Raw genomic sequence first — 18,146 nt, forward strand, 5'->3', positions numbered from 1 at the left:
CGGACGAAGTTATTTTCCTCCCGAGGAGTAATATTGACTTCTCTTATCGAAACTGGGTTAGCACAATAAATCAATCCCCGACCTTTTCCAACAATTTTTATTTTAAAACTATGGAAATATGCATAATGCAACTTTATAAATTGATGCAGTACGGAAATAATATATATAGCGCGCTCTCTCTTTCTCTTTTATTCTTTAATTATAATATAAAATATTGTATATTTAAAGAGAGTTTTATTATAACATATTGCGTATCAAACTTAATGTAAACTTTAATTAACGCGTTCGATAAACACGATTTTCAAACCTTTCGAAACAAATACGATCTCGCGAAGAAGCGCAACTTAGGTAGAACTCTCGCTCATAAAGAAAACGGGAAAGGAAAAAAACCCCGAGATAGAGAGAAGGAGCGGTGCCCGTAATCCATTCGACGCATAACCGAAGTTTTAAACTCTGACACTTAACAAGCAGAATCGCGCCGTAAATCCCGAGATGCAGTAACCGCCCGTCTCGCTCGGACTGCGAATATCTTCGAAGGAGCTCATTTTACGCTCCTCGAGTACCCGGGGAGCGTCGTAAAACGCGTTATTACGATTCCCGGTAGCTGCGCCTGCCATCCACGACAAATTCACTCGTCCAGCAGCGCGATTCCTTAGAGCGTGTATCGCGTGATGGTGTCTAACTCCCTCCCCCCCGTTCAGCGCGACGGTTTGCGGTTTACAGGGCGACTATGATCTACACGAACGCATTTAAGCGGAACCGAGCTTAAACGACGGGATCCGTAAGTAATAAAAGTCTGGAATATTAACTTGATAGTTGATGTTCCACAATACAACGAAAAATGCTTTCTTCTCGCAGCATTTACATTTAAGTGTGATCATATGCGGGATGCCTCGTTTAAAGGAACGATTTATGGTTTGTAATGTAACTCATTTCCGACTGTGGCGCACAATACCTTATACTGACTTACATGAAACTGTAAATTTTACACGCTTAGCTCGCAAATTACCGTATCATCGATAAATATGTAGATCACACAGATCCACGGATCAATTTCTTTTATATGTAAAGCTTCAATTTATGATCCCATGGCACACCTTGCATGCGAGTAAAAAAATATTACATCGCCGTCGTCTTTGGCCGGCGCACCTATCTATGCGTCGGTGATAAATTTTTCATTCCACCGTCATAAACCGGTCCGGTCTTGTCGGTCTCTTGCGTGTTACGTTCATCGTAATGAAATAGATAAATAGAATGTCGCACGACAATGTTTTTTCTCCTGGTCACGGTTTGTCTGGTCATGGTTTTGTTTAGAACGTAATAATACTCTGTATCTCGCGTACACTGTTTTTTTTTTATCTACTCCGAGTTCTTTTACGGATGAAATCGATGCCGCAGGTGCATACGATACATTCTCTCATGCGCAGATAACGAAATATTATTTCCCCGAGTTCTGTAAAGCTTCGAGTTTTCACAAAATTATGATTTCATGCTTGAAGAAGCTACATAGGATGATGCCTGAGAAAACTAAAATTTATTTTAATGTTAAGTATCAATTAAGCAATAATTAAGTGAGATAAATATAAACAATGTTGATATCTACAGTAGAGAAAAGTTAATTTACTTTTTTACATGCGTTTAAAGAGTAAGTAGAGTGCAATGCAGTTCAACCTACTTGACAGGGCTTTAAGGAGATCGGGTCAACGGCGTGAGAGCCCTAATGAATCATGAGTGTTAATGAGCGTCGCAAGAAACGCGCCGACAGAGACGACCTCCGCCGTCAGTCTCTTTTTTGAACGGTGGTGCATCTCGACAGGTGGTGCATCCTGGCGAAGTAACTTTACAGAAGGCTTTTAGACCCGGGAAGACTCGTCGGGCCATCGTGCCAAGTAATAAGGACATCGCAACACCTTTCAACCTCGTCACGGACCTTCCTTGCTCGTCGAAGCTTTCTACCTCTCGTTCGCTATTTACGCGCAGCTTTTTTTCGCCCAACCGGGATGGTAACATGAATTTTTACAATATAAGTGGTAACGTGAAGTGCTTTTAAATATCCGACTAGAGTGCTTTAAAACCATCGGCCATTCTTTATAAAGCTCGAAATCGGCTTCAAAACAAATTTCTTTGAGAATTTTATGAAATCGCATATTTTTTATAAATTTTTTTTCAACAATTGTTGCTTTTAATATTTTGACTAACTTTTAAAGTTTTATTAGATATTAACATTATTTATACAAAGTAAATTAAGATATTAAGATATTTTAATTCAGATCTCTGAAATTTAAAAACTCCCAAAAACTGAAGAAAATTTTGTCGACATGTATAATAAAAAATATGTTTGATAAAAATAGTGAAGAAAAAGTTTACAAAAATTATTATAATCAATTTCTGTTTTATATTCTAAACTTTAAAGTTAATTTACATTTTTTTACAATATCAATTTTACAATTTTATTTAATTTTGAATCGTAAGACGAGGAATGAATAAGCAATATGGAATAATTGATTGGATTGTGCGGAAAATCCTGGAAAAGCTCAAAAATTCTTTGTATATACAGAATATTTCAAAAGCTTAATTAAAATGGGAAAAATCATGACATCGCTTCGTGCGCTTTATGTAATTCTCTCTGTAGATAATTAAAGCGACAAAATTCGCTCGCGTGTAGTTAATGAGGGATCTGAAATGAAGCATTAATCATTTTACTTCGTCCGTCCGGCCTAAAATCCAGACTGACAAATACATCGTGGACGATCGTGCTTTTTATCGAATCCCACGCATTTGATATTCAATTAACAGCCGACGGAGGCGGCGCGAGCACGAATGAAATAAAGCCGCATTTAGATTCATTAAATAGCATCCGGCGTGCAGGCACGCGATCGCTTCGATTATTCACACGGACAGAACAAATTCCCGTATTCATTATTTTACAAGAGGCTTCCAAAGGTAGTAATAGCAGAAGAGCCATTGAACGATTTTCCATACGATACCGATATTGCTTTATCAAGAATAACTATAATAAAATAATATTATACAATATGTAAAATGAAAAACTGTAACAACGTTTTTTTTCGTTCTATATCATTTTACGTTGTCAATTGAAAGAATAGTCGCGTGAATAAGAGTTTCTAAATTCCGTATTCCTTGGAGCTTACGTCTGTGGAATGTCACATCGTTAACAAGCGGACCTTTAAATTCTAAGAACTTTAAAATTGTTTGCATTTTCCGCTTTGAATAGTTTCGTAGATGGTGAAAATGTTTAAGTTATACCATTGACATGACAAACTCTAGTGTAAAGTCAGACAGAAATGCATTGAAGATTGTTGCCGTGGGTAATTGTCGTTGCTTTGAGAAATGAATACAAAGGTATAAAGAAGCTGTAGGATCGCTTCTCGCTGGAGACAACGAGCGTCCAAGAGCGCAGCTGTCGCTCGTGATTAATTAACGCGGCGACCCTAAGTAATGCCTGTCGATTCGTTATCTACGACGATGCGTGCACACGTATGCGCATCGCAACGACCGGCCGGACCGGACGAGCCGGTAGCTTCGACAATTTTGCGGTTTAGGTATGCCCGCGTCTGCGGTTCCGAGGTATCGATATTGCGGTTGAGTGTCCAATTTGCGAGTGCCGACGAATCCGTTGATTTACGGACGACAGCCGGAACACCGCGGCTACGGAGAGTACGACACACGCTCCGGAGCGGATAATCCACTTCTGAGGAAGGCTTTACGTCATTGGAAGGGGGATTTAAATTGGTGGATGTTCCGTGGCCGTAATACGCGAGAAGCAGCGCATGTCGCGGATGACGATAATTTTTCGCGAAAGATGATATATCTAAAGCATATTTAAATAAGACTCCTCTTTTTTGTGGAGATCCTTCATCTTTTACTAATAATATATGCCTGCTTACATATCTTTCTCTTTATATTTATAGCTGAAAGACTTGACGCAGAAGAATACGCGCGCGTATTTCATATAATTAAAGAGGAAGTTATTAGTCTGAAATTTACTAATCACTTTTATATAATGCATTCGTTGCCTGATTAATTATCCGTATCTTAGCAAAAACTTTACGAATTATTAATTGCTACGTTTAAGGACTATTAATCGTTACGAATTCTCCGCACGATAAAACTGTCTTAGACTGGAAGGAAAGTAATTTTAATGAGGTCGTCACGGCCCAACGAGCCGGATCGGGTAACGTTCGATTATCGGAATGGAAAGGATTCACGCTGTTGACGCGGAAAGATTTATGTCCTCGCGTCGGTGAATGATTTATGCTCGCACGGCTTCGCGTGGTTTAGGAGTGATAATCCCTACGATCGATAGTCACCTTGATTAAAATTGTAGCTGAGCGCTAATAAGAACAAACGTATCGAACTATAAGATACAAATCAATCTTTTTAAGATAAATCTTATGTCAAAAGAATAATTTTCATTCAGAACACATAACATATATACAATAATAACATGATATAATGTGATACAATATATACGATATATAATAAGAAAAAATCAGGATAGTATATCTTTAAAAAAAGACACATTTATGTTATCTTGCCAAATAAGTATCAAATTAATTCATTTAATTTTACTAGCGATTATTTTTTGTGTCTAGCTTGACATAAACGTTCGGGGATGTTTTTGGCGACGCGAGCTGCGGCGGCCGTGCGTCATTCACGGTACGACAAATAGGCAATTATCAATTATCGCCCCGATGAGCATTTAAGTGTTTATCCGTGTGCCTGTAACTACGAGCGCCAGTTAACTACTGCGAAGCCACCGCCGTCGTTTGGCTACAACCAGCATAACAGCGCAAACTCTCCATTGTAATAGTCTGCTGCACTTTAATTGACTATCATAGTCCACGAGCCTTCGTTATCATCCCCAAAATTAACCTGGTGTGCGGTAATCCTCGCGCGCACGCGCGCGCGCGCGCGTCCGCCTACATGTTTGAGCTTTACCACTGTCGGCACGATATTGACATGTACTACTGTCGCTTCCTAATTGACTACCACTACTTGCGCCGTCGTAGGTGTACGTTCACGTAATCCGCGATGTTGTTCCACTCGACGTATGCATATAACACGGTGCACCGTCAGTCGTTAGCGAAAGCCTGATCATCGCGCATTCTACTTATCAACGTGCGCTCGTCTGTATCAATCTGCGTCTTCGGTGATGAACGGAGGAGTGCATTTCTCTAGAAATCCGTAACTTTACGCATCTTTCTATAGATTTATAATGCTTGAAAGGATTATAAATCTTTCGTGATTTATTACATTTTACTTCTGTGGCCTTCTAGAGCCCGTTTTATGCCGCGTTGCATCGTCTGTGATTATTTATCGTGTTATCACTTTAATATTTTTAACTGCACTGCCCGCAAAACTTGTTTGTTATAGCATCTCTCGTACAAAATAATACGCGCGCACGAATAAGTTATGGATTCATCAGAAAACCGCGAACGTAATTGCACGACAGCGTCAGCGCCGTACAAAAACGATAAATCCAAGCATTGTCTTCGAACGTTGGAAAGCCATTATCGAACGCCATTACTCGCGAAGCTAAATGGTCCCGAACTGCAAGAGGAACCGGATCGCCGAGCGCAGTTCGATACCTGAGTAACGCCACCGAGGAAATTTCGCGTTCCTTGAATCGTTAAGCTTCATCGTTAACCTCGATCGGTCGGACTCTAAATCACGGCTCTGTCAATTTCACGGTGGCCGATATGTCGGGCTACCTCGCGAACCAATACCTTAATTAACATTCTCGATCGTCCTTCGGACAGGAATTAAACGAGTAACAATAAGTCGCACTTTCCATATTGCTACGTCTCTGATATTAAAAGTCTTTAAGTTATGGAGTTTAGATAAATTGCAGAGCGAAGAAAAAAATCAATAAAAATGCTACCAAGAGAATAGGCTTTTGATAAATTTTTAAAATTCTTTCAAATAATTAAATGGATCCAAAAATAGTATGTAGCTATTTAATAACAGAATGATAATATAGCGGGTTTAATGATTATGCGGAGGAGTTAATTATATATCTTCATATTAATTCCGTAAAAACATATCCTTATTGCTCAACATCGTTTTCGTTTCCAGATGGTAAACCGCAAAGTTTTTAATTAAAAATTGACAGAATCCCGCGGTCGACATTCCTTCGGTCGCATCGACATTAACACAGGACGACCGCGGACGTGTGTGCCGAATCCACCATTCTGCTCGTTGGTAATCTCCACCTTCCGAATAATAGACAAGGATGACGAAGGTTTAATTAAAAATTAGTAGCCTTTGAGAGGCGATCCGTTGATTCGCCGCGTCCCCGAAAATCGCAAACGCTCCCTCGCTTTTCCACGGCTATCGTGAATTCCTTGATTCCGGAATTCACCGTTCTCTGCAAAAGTCTAAATCGAGACATAGTAATAGAATTTACTTTGCAGACGTGAATTTGATTTAATATATTTCCTCAGTAAAAATTCGACACAGACGAAATTGACTTTTTCTGAAAATAGAAACGCGATCGATTATGCAATATATCTATTTCTTTTTATAATATGTTTCTATATTTCTATATTTCTTGATAAAATTGCACTTTTTTGATCGCCAAATGATCAAATGTTTCGAGCTTCTTCTTTTTAGCGTTTCTCCTTCACATTTCTCCCTCAGCGCACATCACAGATGTGTAATCGCCTTTTAAAAATCGATCGTTATCGCGTCGAGAATCTTCGCGTTGCTCGTTTGGCCCGACTTGTCGACTCGGCAGGATCGACACGTATCCCCAGATCGAATGGATCGCACGGTTTGACCCTTTCCAAAAATTTCTCGCTGGCCAGGACGTCGATATCAATCGGATTCATCGCGCGACGGAACAACCGACCGAAGAAGAATTCGCCAGATGATATCGCCCCAGTCTATCGCACACGTCGCAGAATTCATATCGCGCAGCCGCCATAGATCTATTTCGGAAATCTCTTCTCAATCTTTCTCTCTTTCTCTCTTTCTCGTGTTCTACTATCTCTCATTATCACGATGTAAATTCATCTTATTTTCATTTCTTCCTAACTTTTATTTTATCTATCGTTCCCTGTTCTCGAAACGCAAACACGTACATATATAATGCAATAATAGTCTATAAAGGATTTTATTTTATTTTGTGTAACTATTTCTCTGAAAATTATTTCACAAATTTATTTAATTGTCATCTATGGAATAATTTGAGATCATTTTGAAAAAAAAATGGACTACATCTATTATTAATTTAAAATCATTAAAGCTAATTATGTATTAAATTTTATTTTATAATGAGATATTTATGATATCGTGGTAACAAATATATTTTTACAGTAACTTTGGATCTTAAATTGAAAGTGAGAGCATTAAAATGTGGTATATGTCACTCGAAGTATTCCAATTTTTAAGGCAGTACATATACAGAGTTAACGCAAGCATATTTTTCCCTTATTCACCTGAATTCTTAACCCGCCTTACTGTTAGATCTTCATCTTGCTCGCAATTCCAGCTACTCCTATTGTTTCTCCACATTTTCGCCATATCTCACACGGTTTCGGCTTCGCCTTCGTTCCTCACTGCGTTCCTCGACGTTTCGTCCTCGTTCTTCCTTCCTTTGCATCTTCTTCTCCGCTCTGCATGCTCACGCGGTTTTTCGTCAGCATTTCTTCGCCAACATTCATCTTCTTTTCTTCCCTATCTCCCAGCGCGGTCCCGTCTCTTCTCCGTCTTTTCTACCGCCCCTATTACATTCTTCTTCATTCTCGTTTCTCGTAAGTTGCAAGTGAATTCCCTTCTCGCTGTCGTTCTTTTGTCACTTTAAATTTAAGATTCTTTCCAATTCTAATATTTCTTACTGAACGTGGAATGTTTTTAATAAATTATAATCTTCTTTAATTATAATTTTTGACAAACAAATCTCTTTAACAATTTGTCCCCAAAAAATTAAAGCGAAAAATTTCTCCGTTAAGTTCTCGCATTTAATCTGTTAGATATAAAGGAATTAAACTGATATCTTATTCAATTTATACCTTTTTCTTCGACTTTTTCTACTTTTGAAGAGCTTGCTTTGGATTAAAGGAATTCTAATCCTTTTATTCCTTTCCCTCCGAACAATAAATTTTTCTCTCGCTCACACCTGACACACACTGTCCCGCTCGGTCTTCCTTCCTGTCCCACTTTGTCTTCCTCCGCTATTCCCACTTTTTCATTTGTGCTCTTCTCGCCCTCCTTATCGAGACTTTTCGTTTGGCAAGAACTTTGATGAATCGAATTCTCTCGGGGTGACGACAGTGGTCCACCACGCGGCCTCCGCGAGGTGCCCGAACGTACAATGCGCCAAGCTTTATTCGACGATAGGACGATCGCTCGAGATGCCGCCGACGATGGACTGCCGTTATCTACGGATCGTCGAAGAGAAAGGAGTTTCATTATCCAGAAGATAACATTGGAGACTGCTAGGAACGGTTACGGACCTTGAGTACCGCGACATTCGTGTAGTTTGCGTACATCTAATAGGTAAAGATGATAGTGCAAATAAATTGAATTAAACTAGAATGAGTTTCTAATTTATCGAGTTATCTTCACTCACATTCTGATAATTATTTTGATTACTAGGGTAAAAATTGAAAATATATGGTCTACATGCTTTCACATCGTTTATAATTCGGGGATTATCTTTTTAAAGAAAAAAAATTTACATTTACGTTCGTAGAGTTAATTGACGTTGTTGAGAAATATCCTGTATATTAATAACGCATCGTGCGCGACGAGAACCAGTTGTTATGAAATTTCCGACACAGGATGCAATATCGTTTTTCATATTTTCAACGATGCGCTATTACCGTGGATTCCCAGAGGCGTAGTGGAATAATGCGGAGCAGGGCGATTTCAATACAGAGATCGGTTGGTGGTTCGCGCGGAACCGGATACGCGACGCGTGTCCGGCGGAAAGCGGCGGAAAAAAAAAAGAGAGAGTGTCGCGATTTGAGTGGTCCCGCAGAAATGAAAATGCCCGACGTAGCACGATAATTGCTCGCGTCGTGTCGCTTTTGCGAGCTTCCATCGAGGCGCGATCGCAAGCGCGATCGGAAACCGCTAACCAATCATCCAGCCAATTTCGTTCGACTGCTGGGTGCGCGAAAAATACAACGCACGTACCACGAGCGCCGCTTAAAAATCAATTTCGTAAAATAATATTAATAGGCTTGCTCAAAAGAGGGGAAAGGAGCAAAACCTCTGAAAAAATATTTGGATGATTGAAACTCACATCATCAGATTATGAAATAATTAAATATTCATAGAAACGGTAAAAAGTATTCCGCTTAACAATCCTTTAATAAGTAATATTCGCGAATAAAACGTTATTGTATTGCAACCAGCAAGACTCTAATTCTTATAAATCCTCACATAAATATAAAGGATGCTTCATTGATGAACATATTAGTTGAAGATGCCGTTGTGATAGAAGTCCGTTGTCTGTTGCGTGCAAAAATCCAATATAGTCTGCCTCACGTCATCATCCGACTGGAAGCTACGTCCTTTCAGTGTCTTTTTCAACGGATCGAAGAAGTGAAAATCGTAAGGGGAGAAATCTAGACTGCAAGGAGGATCATTTAAGGGAATTGCAATTTGTCCTTTACGACGTTGGCAATATGAGAGCGCGCGTTGTCGTGCAGTAAGATTACCCCTTTACTGAGGTTGCGGGACGTTTAGTTTTAATGGCAAACTCTCTTTACAGTCCAAATCTCTTCCCTTGCGATCTTTACTTCTTTGGTCCGCTGAAAAAGACCACTAAAAGGACATAAGTTCCAGTCGGACAATGATGTGACGCAAGCTGTATTGGATTTTTGTACGCAACAGACAACAGACTTCTACCACAACGTCATCTTCAACCTAATTCTATGCAATGATTGTCTTAACACGACGTAACATACATAGGACAATTCACGTTTTAAAGAAAACGCTTAAAAGACTTTAAAGAATTTCTATGAATGTGTAAAGATGAATACGCATTTTTGTGATAAATAAAGGAATCGCGCTTAGAGCGAAGGGATTAAACGTGGCCTAAACGTTCGAATGCACGTGCGAAGAAGCATCCCGCGAGAGGGGGCTTGCGGATGCGGTTGCACGTACTCCGCGAATTTCAGAGCGGCTGAGTGCAGCCGCCGCTGCATCGTCGGGATGCATATTGTGGTGTCGCCGCATGCACGCGCGTTTATATCGAATGCGCGCTACGTAACGTGCAACACAATCCGGGAAGCGACGCGCGTTATATGCGCCGATGTAAGATTTATTTCGAGATTACATACCGTAGTCGTGAGAGCCGCATTTCCGAGCTGCGACGATCGTGTTTGCCGACGTAATCAGCAGCTCGCGATATGAATATCGCAATACCGCGCGCGGTTCCATTATAATCCCACGCGATCGCAGATTCCGTGCTGCAATCGTGAAGACGCGATTCTGTAAATTCCGCGGCTCGGAGGAACAGCCAACATAGATTATCGCGCGCGAATCTAATTCGCTTGAAAATTTTCCAAGTTACTATAACGTTGCGTGAATGATTGTACACCATTGTGGTGATTGTATTCAAATTATTCTAAATTACTGCTTGAATTTCAGACAGAAATAAAACAGTCGTTGAAAGAATCTTGTTATATCCGATAAAAATCAAAATTATGTTGGTTTTCGTTATAAAATTTAAATTGACGTTTCCCATTCGTCGTATTTATTCCTCAGGATATTACATTGGAGGTTTCTTCATGTATGGATTATTTCCACGTTGATTTATTTCAAGCTTTTTGAAGTTTTTTTTTTATAAATATAACAATTTTATACAGTCTATGCCCACACATCTGACGTAAAACGTAAAATTAAGGTTCCCTATCACGTAATTGCGCATTATATTCCGCGAATTTATTAGACAGGGTCTGTTATAAGTCATGTTTTCCACTCCGTCGACGATTCTCTCTCGTCGCGTCTCGCTACTTGTATTCTCCGCGTCTTCCATTTCCGCGCGCAGATTCGCGACAGCATGGAAACTAACTACGCGAGACCAATTCAGACTTTGGCGAGCAAACGAGTTGAAATGAAAATCCTCCGCGATTGCGATTAAAGTCGGAAACTATTTGGAAAATCATAGACGACCGCTTTTCTACTATTCTAACGTGATATTCCTTCACTCAAACCAAATCTTTTTATTTTACAGAATATTTATCATGCTATTTATTCCGTAAACTGTGACGATTAACAATATCTTATCTCGTGTGATTGAAGAATAAGAGAATATAAGAGAAATTATATGATCTCTATTTAATTTTATTTTAGTTTTCCACATTTTTCCAATTAAATTTACCGGCGTTTCATTTCGATCTCCAATTTCTAGCTGCTGTCCGATCAAGAGGTTGATACAAACCAGTAAAATCATCCTGACATGTTTCTCTTCAATTATTTCAGACGTCGGGAAAAGGGAGCTGAAAGAAACTATTCGTTTGAACTAACCACTCTCTCGCTGATTTCTCTGGCGGAAGAGCTTTGTGTTTTCTAGGAAAGCGCTGGACCGCCGATTTTCACGATATTCGATATAACTCGCGTTTTTATTAAAGTCACATTAATTAAAAGTCGCTCGCGCTCACTTGGAAGAAATAATAATTTTTTTTTCGTTTCACTTCGAATGGACGCTACACGCGGAAATCGAAGAAAAATATTGCGAGAGAAAGCTGGAAGCTCGCGCGCATACCGTTTTCCGCGCTTGTTCGTTCGATTTCGCGCGTAGCGCGATCGCCGCAACGAAAATCAATGCCACTTTATTTATCGAGAAGCACTCCCGCGATTCTCATTGGCCCATTTTCCCGCGTGTGTTGCGAGAATGGATTGAATCAACATGCAATTACTGTCTCGCAACGCTACGCGCGACGGCAATGCGCCGTGCGCGATGCTTGTAATCGTAATTATACACGAGTGCATTGTTACAAATATTCCGGTCACACACAAGGTATCCGAAACAACCACCGTTTCCTCTCGGCAATAGATAACTGAACTCAATGCGAAGAGAAATTCATAATGTCACGGGTACCAAAATTTGTTTATAGTTATACCGTTAATTAAATAATTTATAAACAGGAGCGCATATATATACGCGCGAGTGTATTATAATTACTCCACCTAACTATGATACGTCAAAGATATATCACTGACGAAAATTTCAATGCTTTGATCAAAGTGTCATTATTAATAGCGTCTGATGAGCGCCGTGTTCGTTTACATTTCCCTCATGCCATTAGAAGGGAGCTTTAAATTAGTTCACTTTGATTTATTATTTAAGTAGCCTTATGGACCTGGGATCTCGTTAAGAACCTTCTGCGCCTTTCTTTTTCATTGAACATCGAGATCCTATTTGCGATGTTGTTTTAATATTGTCGTGCTCCACGAACGGAGTTATCGATTATTTCATTCACGTGGTAAGACTGTAATTAATTAGTTTCAAATGCCACTAACAAGATTATACATCCGCGCACATCGTGAAATGTAAAGCTCAAACAATCCACACAACCGTGTTATTAAATTAGCTCCGAAATTTATTGTGTAATTTTGTTATGTGCTAATTGTAACAAATTTAAAAGCCTTCAAAGAAATTTTACGTTTATATTAAATGAAAGCATCGAATAATTACATTTATATCGTTAATTCATTGATATTTAACGTAATTGTAATTAATTAAAATAGATTCAAGAGTTATTGCGAAAGTTTTACATTCTTTTTGTATAAAATTACTTTAATAAATAAAATAATCATATATATTACGGAATTAATAATGAAATTTGTTATTACAGTAATAATTTTTAATCCATTTTTACTCGTTTCTTTATCGCGGGTGTTGGTCAATCTGTTTAAATCAGTCGGTTATATAAATGTGAAATTCGAACATTTTTATTGAAACAGACGCGCATTCGATTGTCAGCGAAATGAAATTTTGGTCCCTAATCATCGCTCTTTATCGTTATCATCATTATTCGCAAATTAACTCTACACAGAGCTGTACACACATACACACACATACACCCATACCAGAATTGATGTAGTGATCAATCGCGATTTTCATTATACGAGAAAATCACGCGCGATAAAATTCCGGGCTAACGTGACGCGTTTCCGCTTTGACTCCACTGCCGAAAATGCAGATTTCATTAAACTCCAGGCCGTTAATATCCGCAATATTATTCCGCCGTGCATTGCTATCCATCGGTTCATAAATAACGCTGTGTCAAAGCGACATTTATAAATTACCAATGATGTCACGCCCCGATACACTCGCGGCGTTCAGGCTTTTTTGCGATCTCGCTCAAATATTGCACGGGATATGTTGAATATTCCGACGTAGCTAAACATCACCAAATCCGAAATTATTTATGTCTCTGTTGCTCGAATATAGAAATAGATTTCTGTACTTCGTTTTTTTTAAATATACAATTCTCATTGTCAGTGGAAGTAAAAATATATCTTGGTTTAATCAAAGAAACTATTTTCAGTGGCTTTCTATATTTGAAGATGTTACGTTACGAAGTAACACAAAATAATATAATTATAATTGACTATATATAAAATTTTTTATAAGATACTAATAGATAGATAAGTAATAAAAATAAACCAATTTAATATCTTGGAGCATATATCGTAATTCTTTTTAATCATGAATACGTTAAGCTTCACGTATGATGAATTATACTTGTCACTTTTCATTCAGCGTTCGATCTTTCACTTCTGATTGCAGTTGCGCCCATCGCCAGCCTCAAGATAGGTTCCACTTTGAACCCGAAGAACATCAAGGAGGGATCTGATGTTTACTTTGAGTGCAACGTCAGGGCGAATCCTAGATCGTACAAACTGACCTGGTTCCACGAGGTAGGCGCGCTGCATCGACCACTTCTACTCTTTTTTTTTCCTTTTTTGCAAATTAGGACCAATGTACGATCCTCACCGTCAATCGAACGCTTAACGAATGCCGGGAATGCGCAAATATTCTGCAGTCGACAAGCAGAGTGACACTCGTGTATCGACATAAATATGGATTGAATTCTAATTGCGTATGCGATACACAAAACATGAATGGATAACACAAGGTCCACAAATTAATTAAGAGTCTGTTATTGAAGTAAATCTTTTAACGGAACAATCTCAATATTTGTTTATCGTGTCCGTTTATTCTCGTTTATCTAGACAAGAATAATTTTAGATGTAGATCGTAGACGTAGGAATCTGTCGAATTGTTACCAAAGGTTATCTGGGTTAGTTGCAATTGACCTGCGGGGCATTGGTCGGACACTTCCAACATGACCCTTTATAACCTATCCTAAATTACGCAATATACATACATCTACGACGTATATAGGTATTGTATATTGTGTAGACTCTACACAATATACAATATGTGTCGTCGCGTAATGCCGTTATATACTTCGCCACAAAGATCCCGCCGACGGAATATAGGCAATATTGTAATGGCATTATCAAAACCAAAAATATAGCATTAATGTAAGTATAAAAAAATATTATCAAAAAAGTCGTACAGACTGGAACAAGTAAAACACTTTTATATTCTGTATTTACATTATAAAGCCCAGAATCTTGAATTTTTTCCCCGTATTTTCGTAAACGAGGAAACGCCATATGTGAGACATTAATTTTTTGAAGTGACGGATTTTTTAATCTCGCTTTTTCTTGTCTGCCCGTTGTAGACACGTTAATTTTATACATGTATCTAATTTTAACTATCGCGCCAGACAATATTATTTATAAAACAGCGCGACTCCTTTTGCGACAGTCGCTAGCTTTTCGAAATTCTGATTATTAACATCCAGCTTTTAATGCCATTAGTTTCGAAGAGACAAAAATGTGGCGAGGTAAATGGGCGCGCGTATATGTATTTAACGATTGCAAACGGCCACAGGGCGGAATTTAAGGGACGACCGATTTTACTGGCTATTTACGCGGATCCTAATGAAATATCCCCTCCCCTAATTAGTACGCCTATTCCGTTCGGCATTAACATTGCGCATCGGGTTCATTCGCCTACGGCGTTATTCGATGCATGCGGTATTAGCCGAAATATATGACGCGTATCATTGCGCAACTGAAGCGTGGAGGACCGGATTACATTTTCGCAATATTAAAAACAAATGTGTAAAAAGATCAAAAATATTGAAAACAGGAGAAACGCGTAATTCAGAATTAATTACGTAATCGTTAGGTAACGGCAATTCCGTAAAAGGATGGATTTTTCGGAAATTTAACAGACGCGAAGATATCGCCTGATTATTCGAGATTTTGAGATGCAACAATTCCTTCATATATCCCGTATTTATTGATTTAATCAAGTTAGATAACAAATACTACTTGCATAAAATCTAAAATCCAAATATCGAAGAAACATTATTTTGGGTTCAGACAAGTTAAGCGAGGTTTTTATACGTTGATAGAGAGTCTCCGGAGGTGCCATTTGTCAAATGAATTGCTAAAGTTGGCGCGGAAAGATCCTTAGCCTCCGAATAATCACGGCGATCAAAGTGAGGCTTCGCTGCGGCGGCGATGCAATTAATCAGATTTGAAGGCATCCCGACACAAGACGATCTACTCTCGGATTAGTCTCCTAGGGAAACTACGGAGGAAAACACGCCTCGAATTTTCTTCCAATACATCCTGATCCTCCAGGAAATCTCGCGCTTGTATAACTTTGAGTATAGTATCTCCGTGCAGAATTACATCAGTCTGTATCGTTTCGTGTCGTTTTACGCGAACGATCATTCGCGTCGAAACATCGTATAATTCGCCTCTCCTATACTTCGACTGGAGGCTTTAAACTCGATAACAAACGTAAGCGAAGAAAAGTTCCGCTTTCTTCGCCGTTGGAGCGAACGATATATTCTTTTTTCCACGGAAGCGATTGTCAAAAGTACGTCGTGCAGATTCTCTTTATCTTCGGTCACTCAAGGATCGCCGGAGTTAAGCCTCTTAAGCGGGATTACGTCTTCCATCATTTTCCCCGCTCTCCCTTTCTCTCTTTCTCCCTTTCTCCCTTTCTCTCTTTTTCCTTCTTGTCACTCCCTCGAGAGACTATGAAATCCTGCGAGCGTTTCCCTGGTTCGCTCGTAAAATCCTTGGCGTTCTACAAGGATATCCAGCAACGCCATGTCACACGTAAACTGCGTGACGCTCCGTGAAAATTGCATCGCGCGCTTGGATCAGTAATAGTCGTTATTTAGTCTTTGATAAAATTGAATGTTGCGAAGCTTACGATGATGCTATATCCTCGCCAACGGAGCGCGCGAGCCGATACTCCGGATAAATTTACACAAATCGCGGTAATATCTTACCATCAGATCTCTCCCGTTTGCGCACGCTGCGGATAAATAATGCAAATCGAATGAACGTGCAAATATTTTCTGGGAGATTGCAACAGAATTTTCCAGAAACAAAGCCCCTCGCTTTCATCAATTTTGATTTAAAAAAATTAAGCGTACAATGTTATAAAAAGTGATTATTTTAATTAATTTATTTCAATAATTCAACGAATCAACAATCAGTTTCAATGTATAGAAAAGAAATGAGTACTCTTCTACATGAACCATAATATAAAAATAGTATACGTAAAGTGAAAAAGAAAAAAGTTTGACAGAAATGCATCGCACGTTTTTTGTCAACTTTAAAATAATTGATAAATATTAACATAAATATCTGAGTAAATTTCTCTTAAGGGACTTTCACAGAAAAAGTAGTTATTTTAAAAGTGATGCCATCTAACGCACTGAATATTTTATACGGATTTCAATCAGCCACTTATAAGACATAATAATATAATGTATTTTGACATAAAGAGAAACATAAAAAATAAGGACACACGCTGTCTCAAATAGGAAGTAGTTTCCACGAGTCACTTTTTCTCTTTTTTTCCCTTTCTGTCTTTCCGTCTCTTTCTCCTGCATACTCTTTGCTTCGTACAATTTCGCGGATCGTTTGTCTCGGTTCTAGCAGTGCGACGCTGTTGCATATTTAAGCGAAAAGACGGGCGCGAAAAGAAGAACGTTGACTGTTCTCTTTAAACTTGTAAGAGGCAGGACGAAGGTCCTCACGGCACAAAGGAGGAGGATCGTCGCTCCTCTCGTGTGCGCGCACTTACAGGACGATTTTCTCCCTCGGATAGTCGCGTGCGCTGCCCCGAGGGAACGAAAATTTTTCCTTAGAGGGGCAGGATGCCGTAACGCGACTCCGGGGAATTCCAGGCGAAATTTCGCGAATTATTTATCGGCTCGGTGTCGCACGCCGAGAACGGAGACGACGACGACGACGACGGAAGGTGTGAGGTTGCACGTCTCGGATAAACGATCTGGCGAATCGTGCGAGGAAATCGAAGATGACATTCAGTATCATTCGAGCAGCATCCAAAAAAATTCTTCTTTTCTCTTCTCGCCGCGAATCTTAGAAAGGAACTTTTAATTGGGCAGTATTTCATATAAAAGGAACAAAGTTGTAGAATTTTGGAGATATTCTTGCATCTTTTTCATTTTTACGCTTGAAATACTTTATAATATAAAAAATATTCATAAGAGAACTTTCTTCTAGAAATGAAGGAAATAATTATACGAAAAGAATTGAGCAGAATGTTCTATAGTATCTTCTTTTTCTGCTCCGCTGCGCTTTCAAGCGCCAACTTTGATTTACTTCGTTGCATTTTCCTGCTCGGCAAAATTATTACCGATGTTCAAGTTCTCGCGAAGGATTTAAGAGCCCGATTCCGCGATGTGGTGAATTTTCGGAGATGGCGGCGAGGTGGATCGAGTAAGTTCGCCGCCGCCATTCGAATGGAATTTTAGAGCAAGGATAATTTGGAATGTCTGCAGCCATTCGTGCGGCCGCGAGCGTCGGTGTGCACTCTCGTCGAAATTATTGTAAATTTACGAGCACCCCGTTGTCACACCTCCCGTTCGACGGGTCCCGCATCCCGTTCTGCTCGTCGAACCGAACCGATAAATTGCCCACGAATCACCGGCCGCCCGCGCCGTTGGTTTACCAATCCGTAAAAACGTCCGTACAACGAAAATTTTATTGTAAACGGATGACGCGCGCGCACGCGTGTGCATGCACACGAA

The 18,146-nt window shown here is 39.4% G+C and overlaps 1 protein-coding gene across 1 annotated transcript in view; it reads left to right on the forward strand.

Moving 5' to 3' along the window:
* LOC112460800 (basement membrane-specific heparan sulfate proteoglycan core protein-like) overlaps nt 1–18,146 on the forward strand; it is a gene marked incomplete at its 5' end in the record, with an annotated part of 140,869 nt that overhangs the window by 101,307 nt on the left and 21,416 nt on the right. The window contains one exon of the mRNA XM_025025669.1: nt 13,775–13,905. Coding sequence (XP_024881437.1) covers nt 13,775–13,905 — 131 coding nt within the window. The remainder of the gene's footprint in view (nt 1–13,774; nt 13,906–18,146) is intronic.

This window comes from Temnothorax curvispinosus, unplaced genomic scaffold (genome assembly GCF_003070985.1).
Source record: "Temnothorax curvispinosus isolate PA1 unplaced genomic scaffold, ASM307098v1 QBEX01010810.1, whole genome shotgun sequence".
Taxonomy (NCBI): domain Eukaryota; kingdom Metazoa; phylum Arthropoda; class Insecta; order Hymenoptera; family Formicidae; genus Temnothorax; species Temnothorax curvispinosus.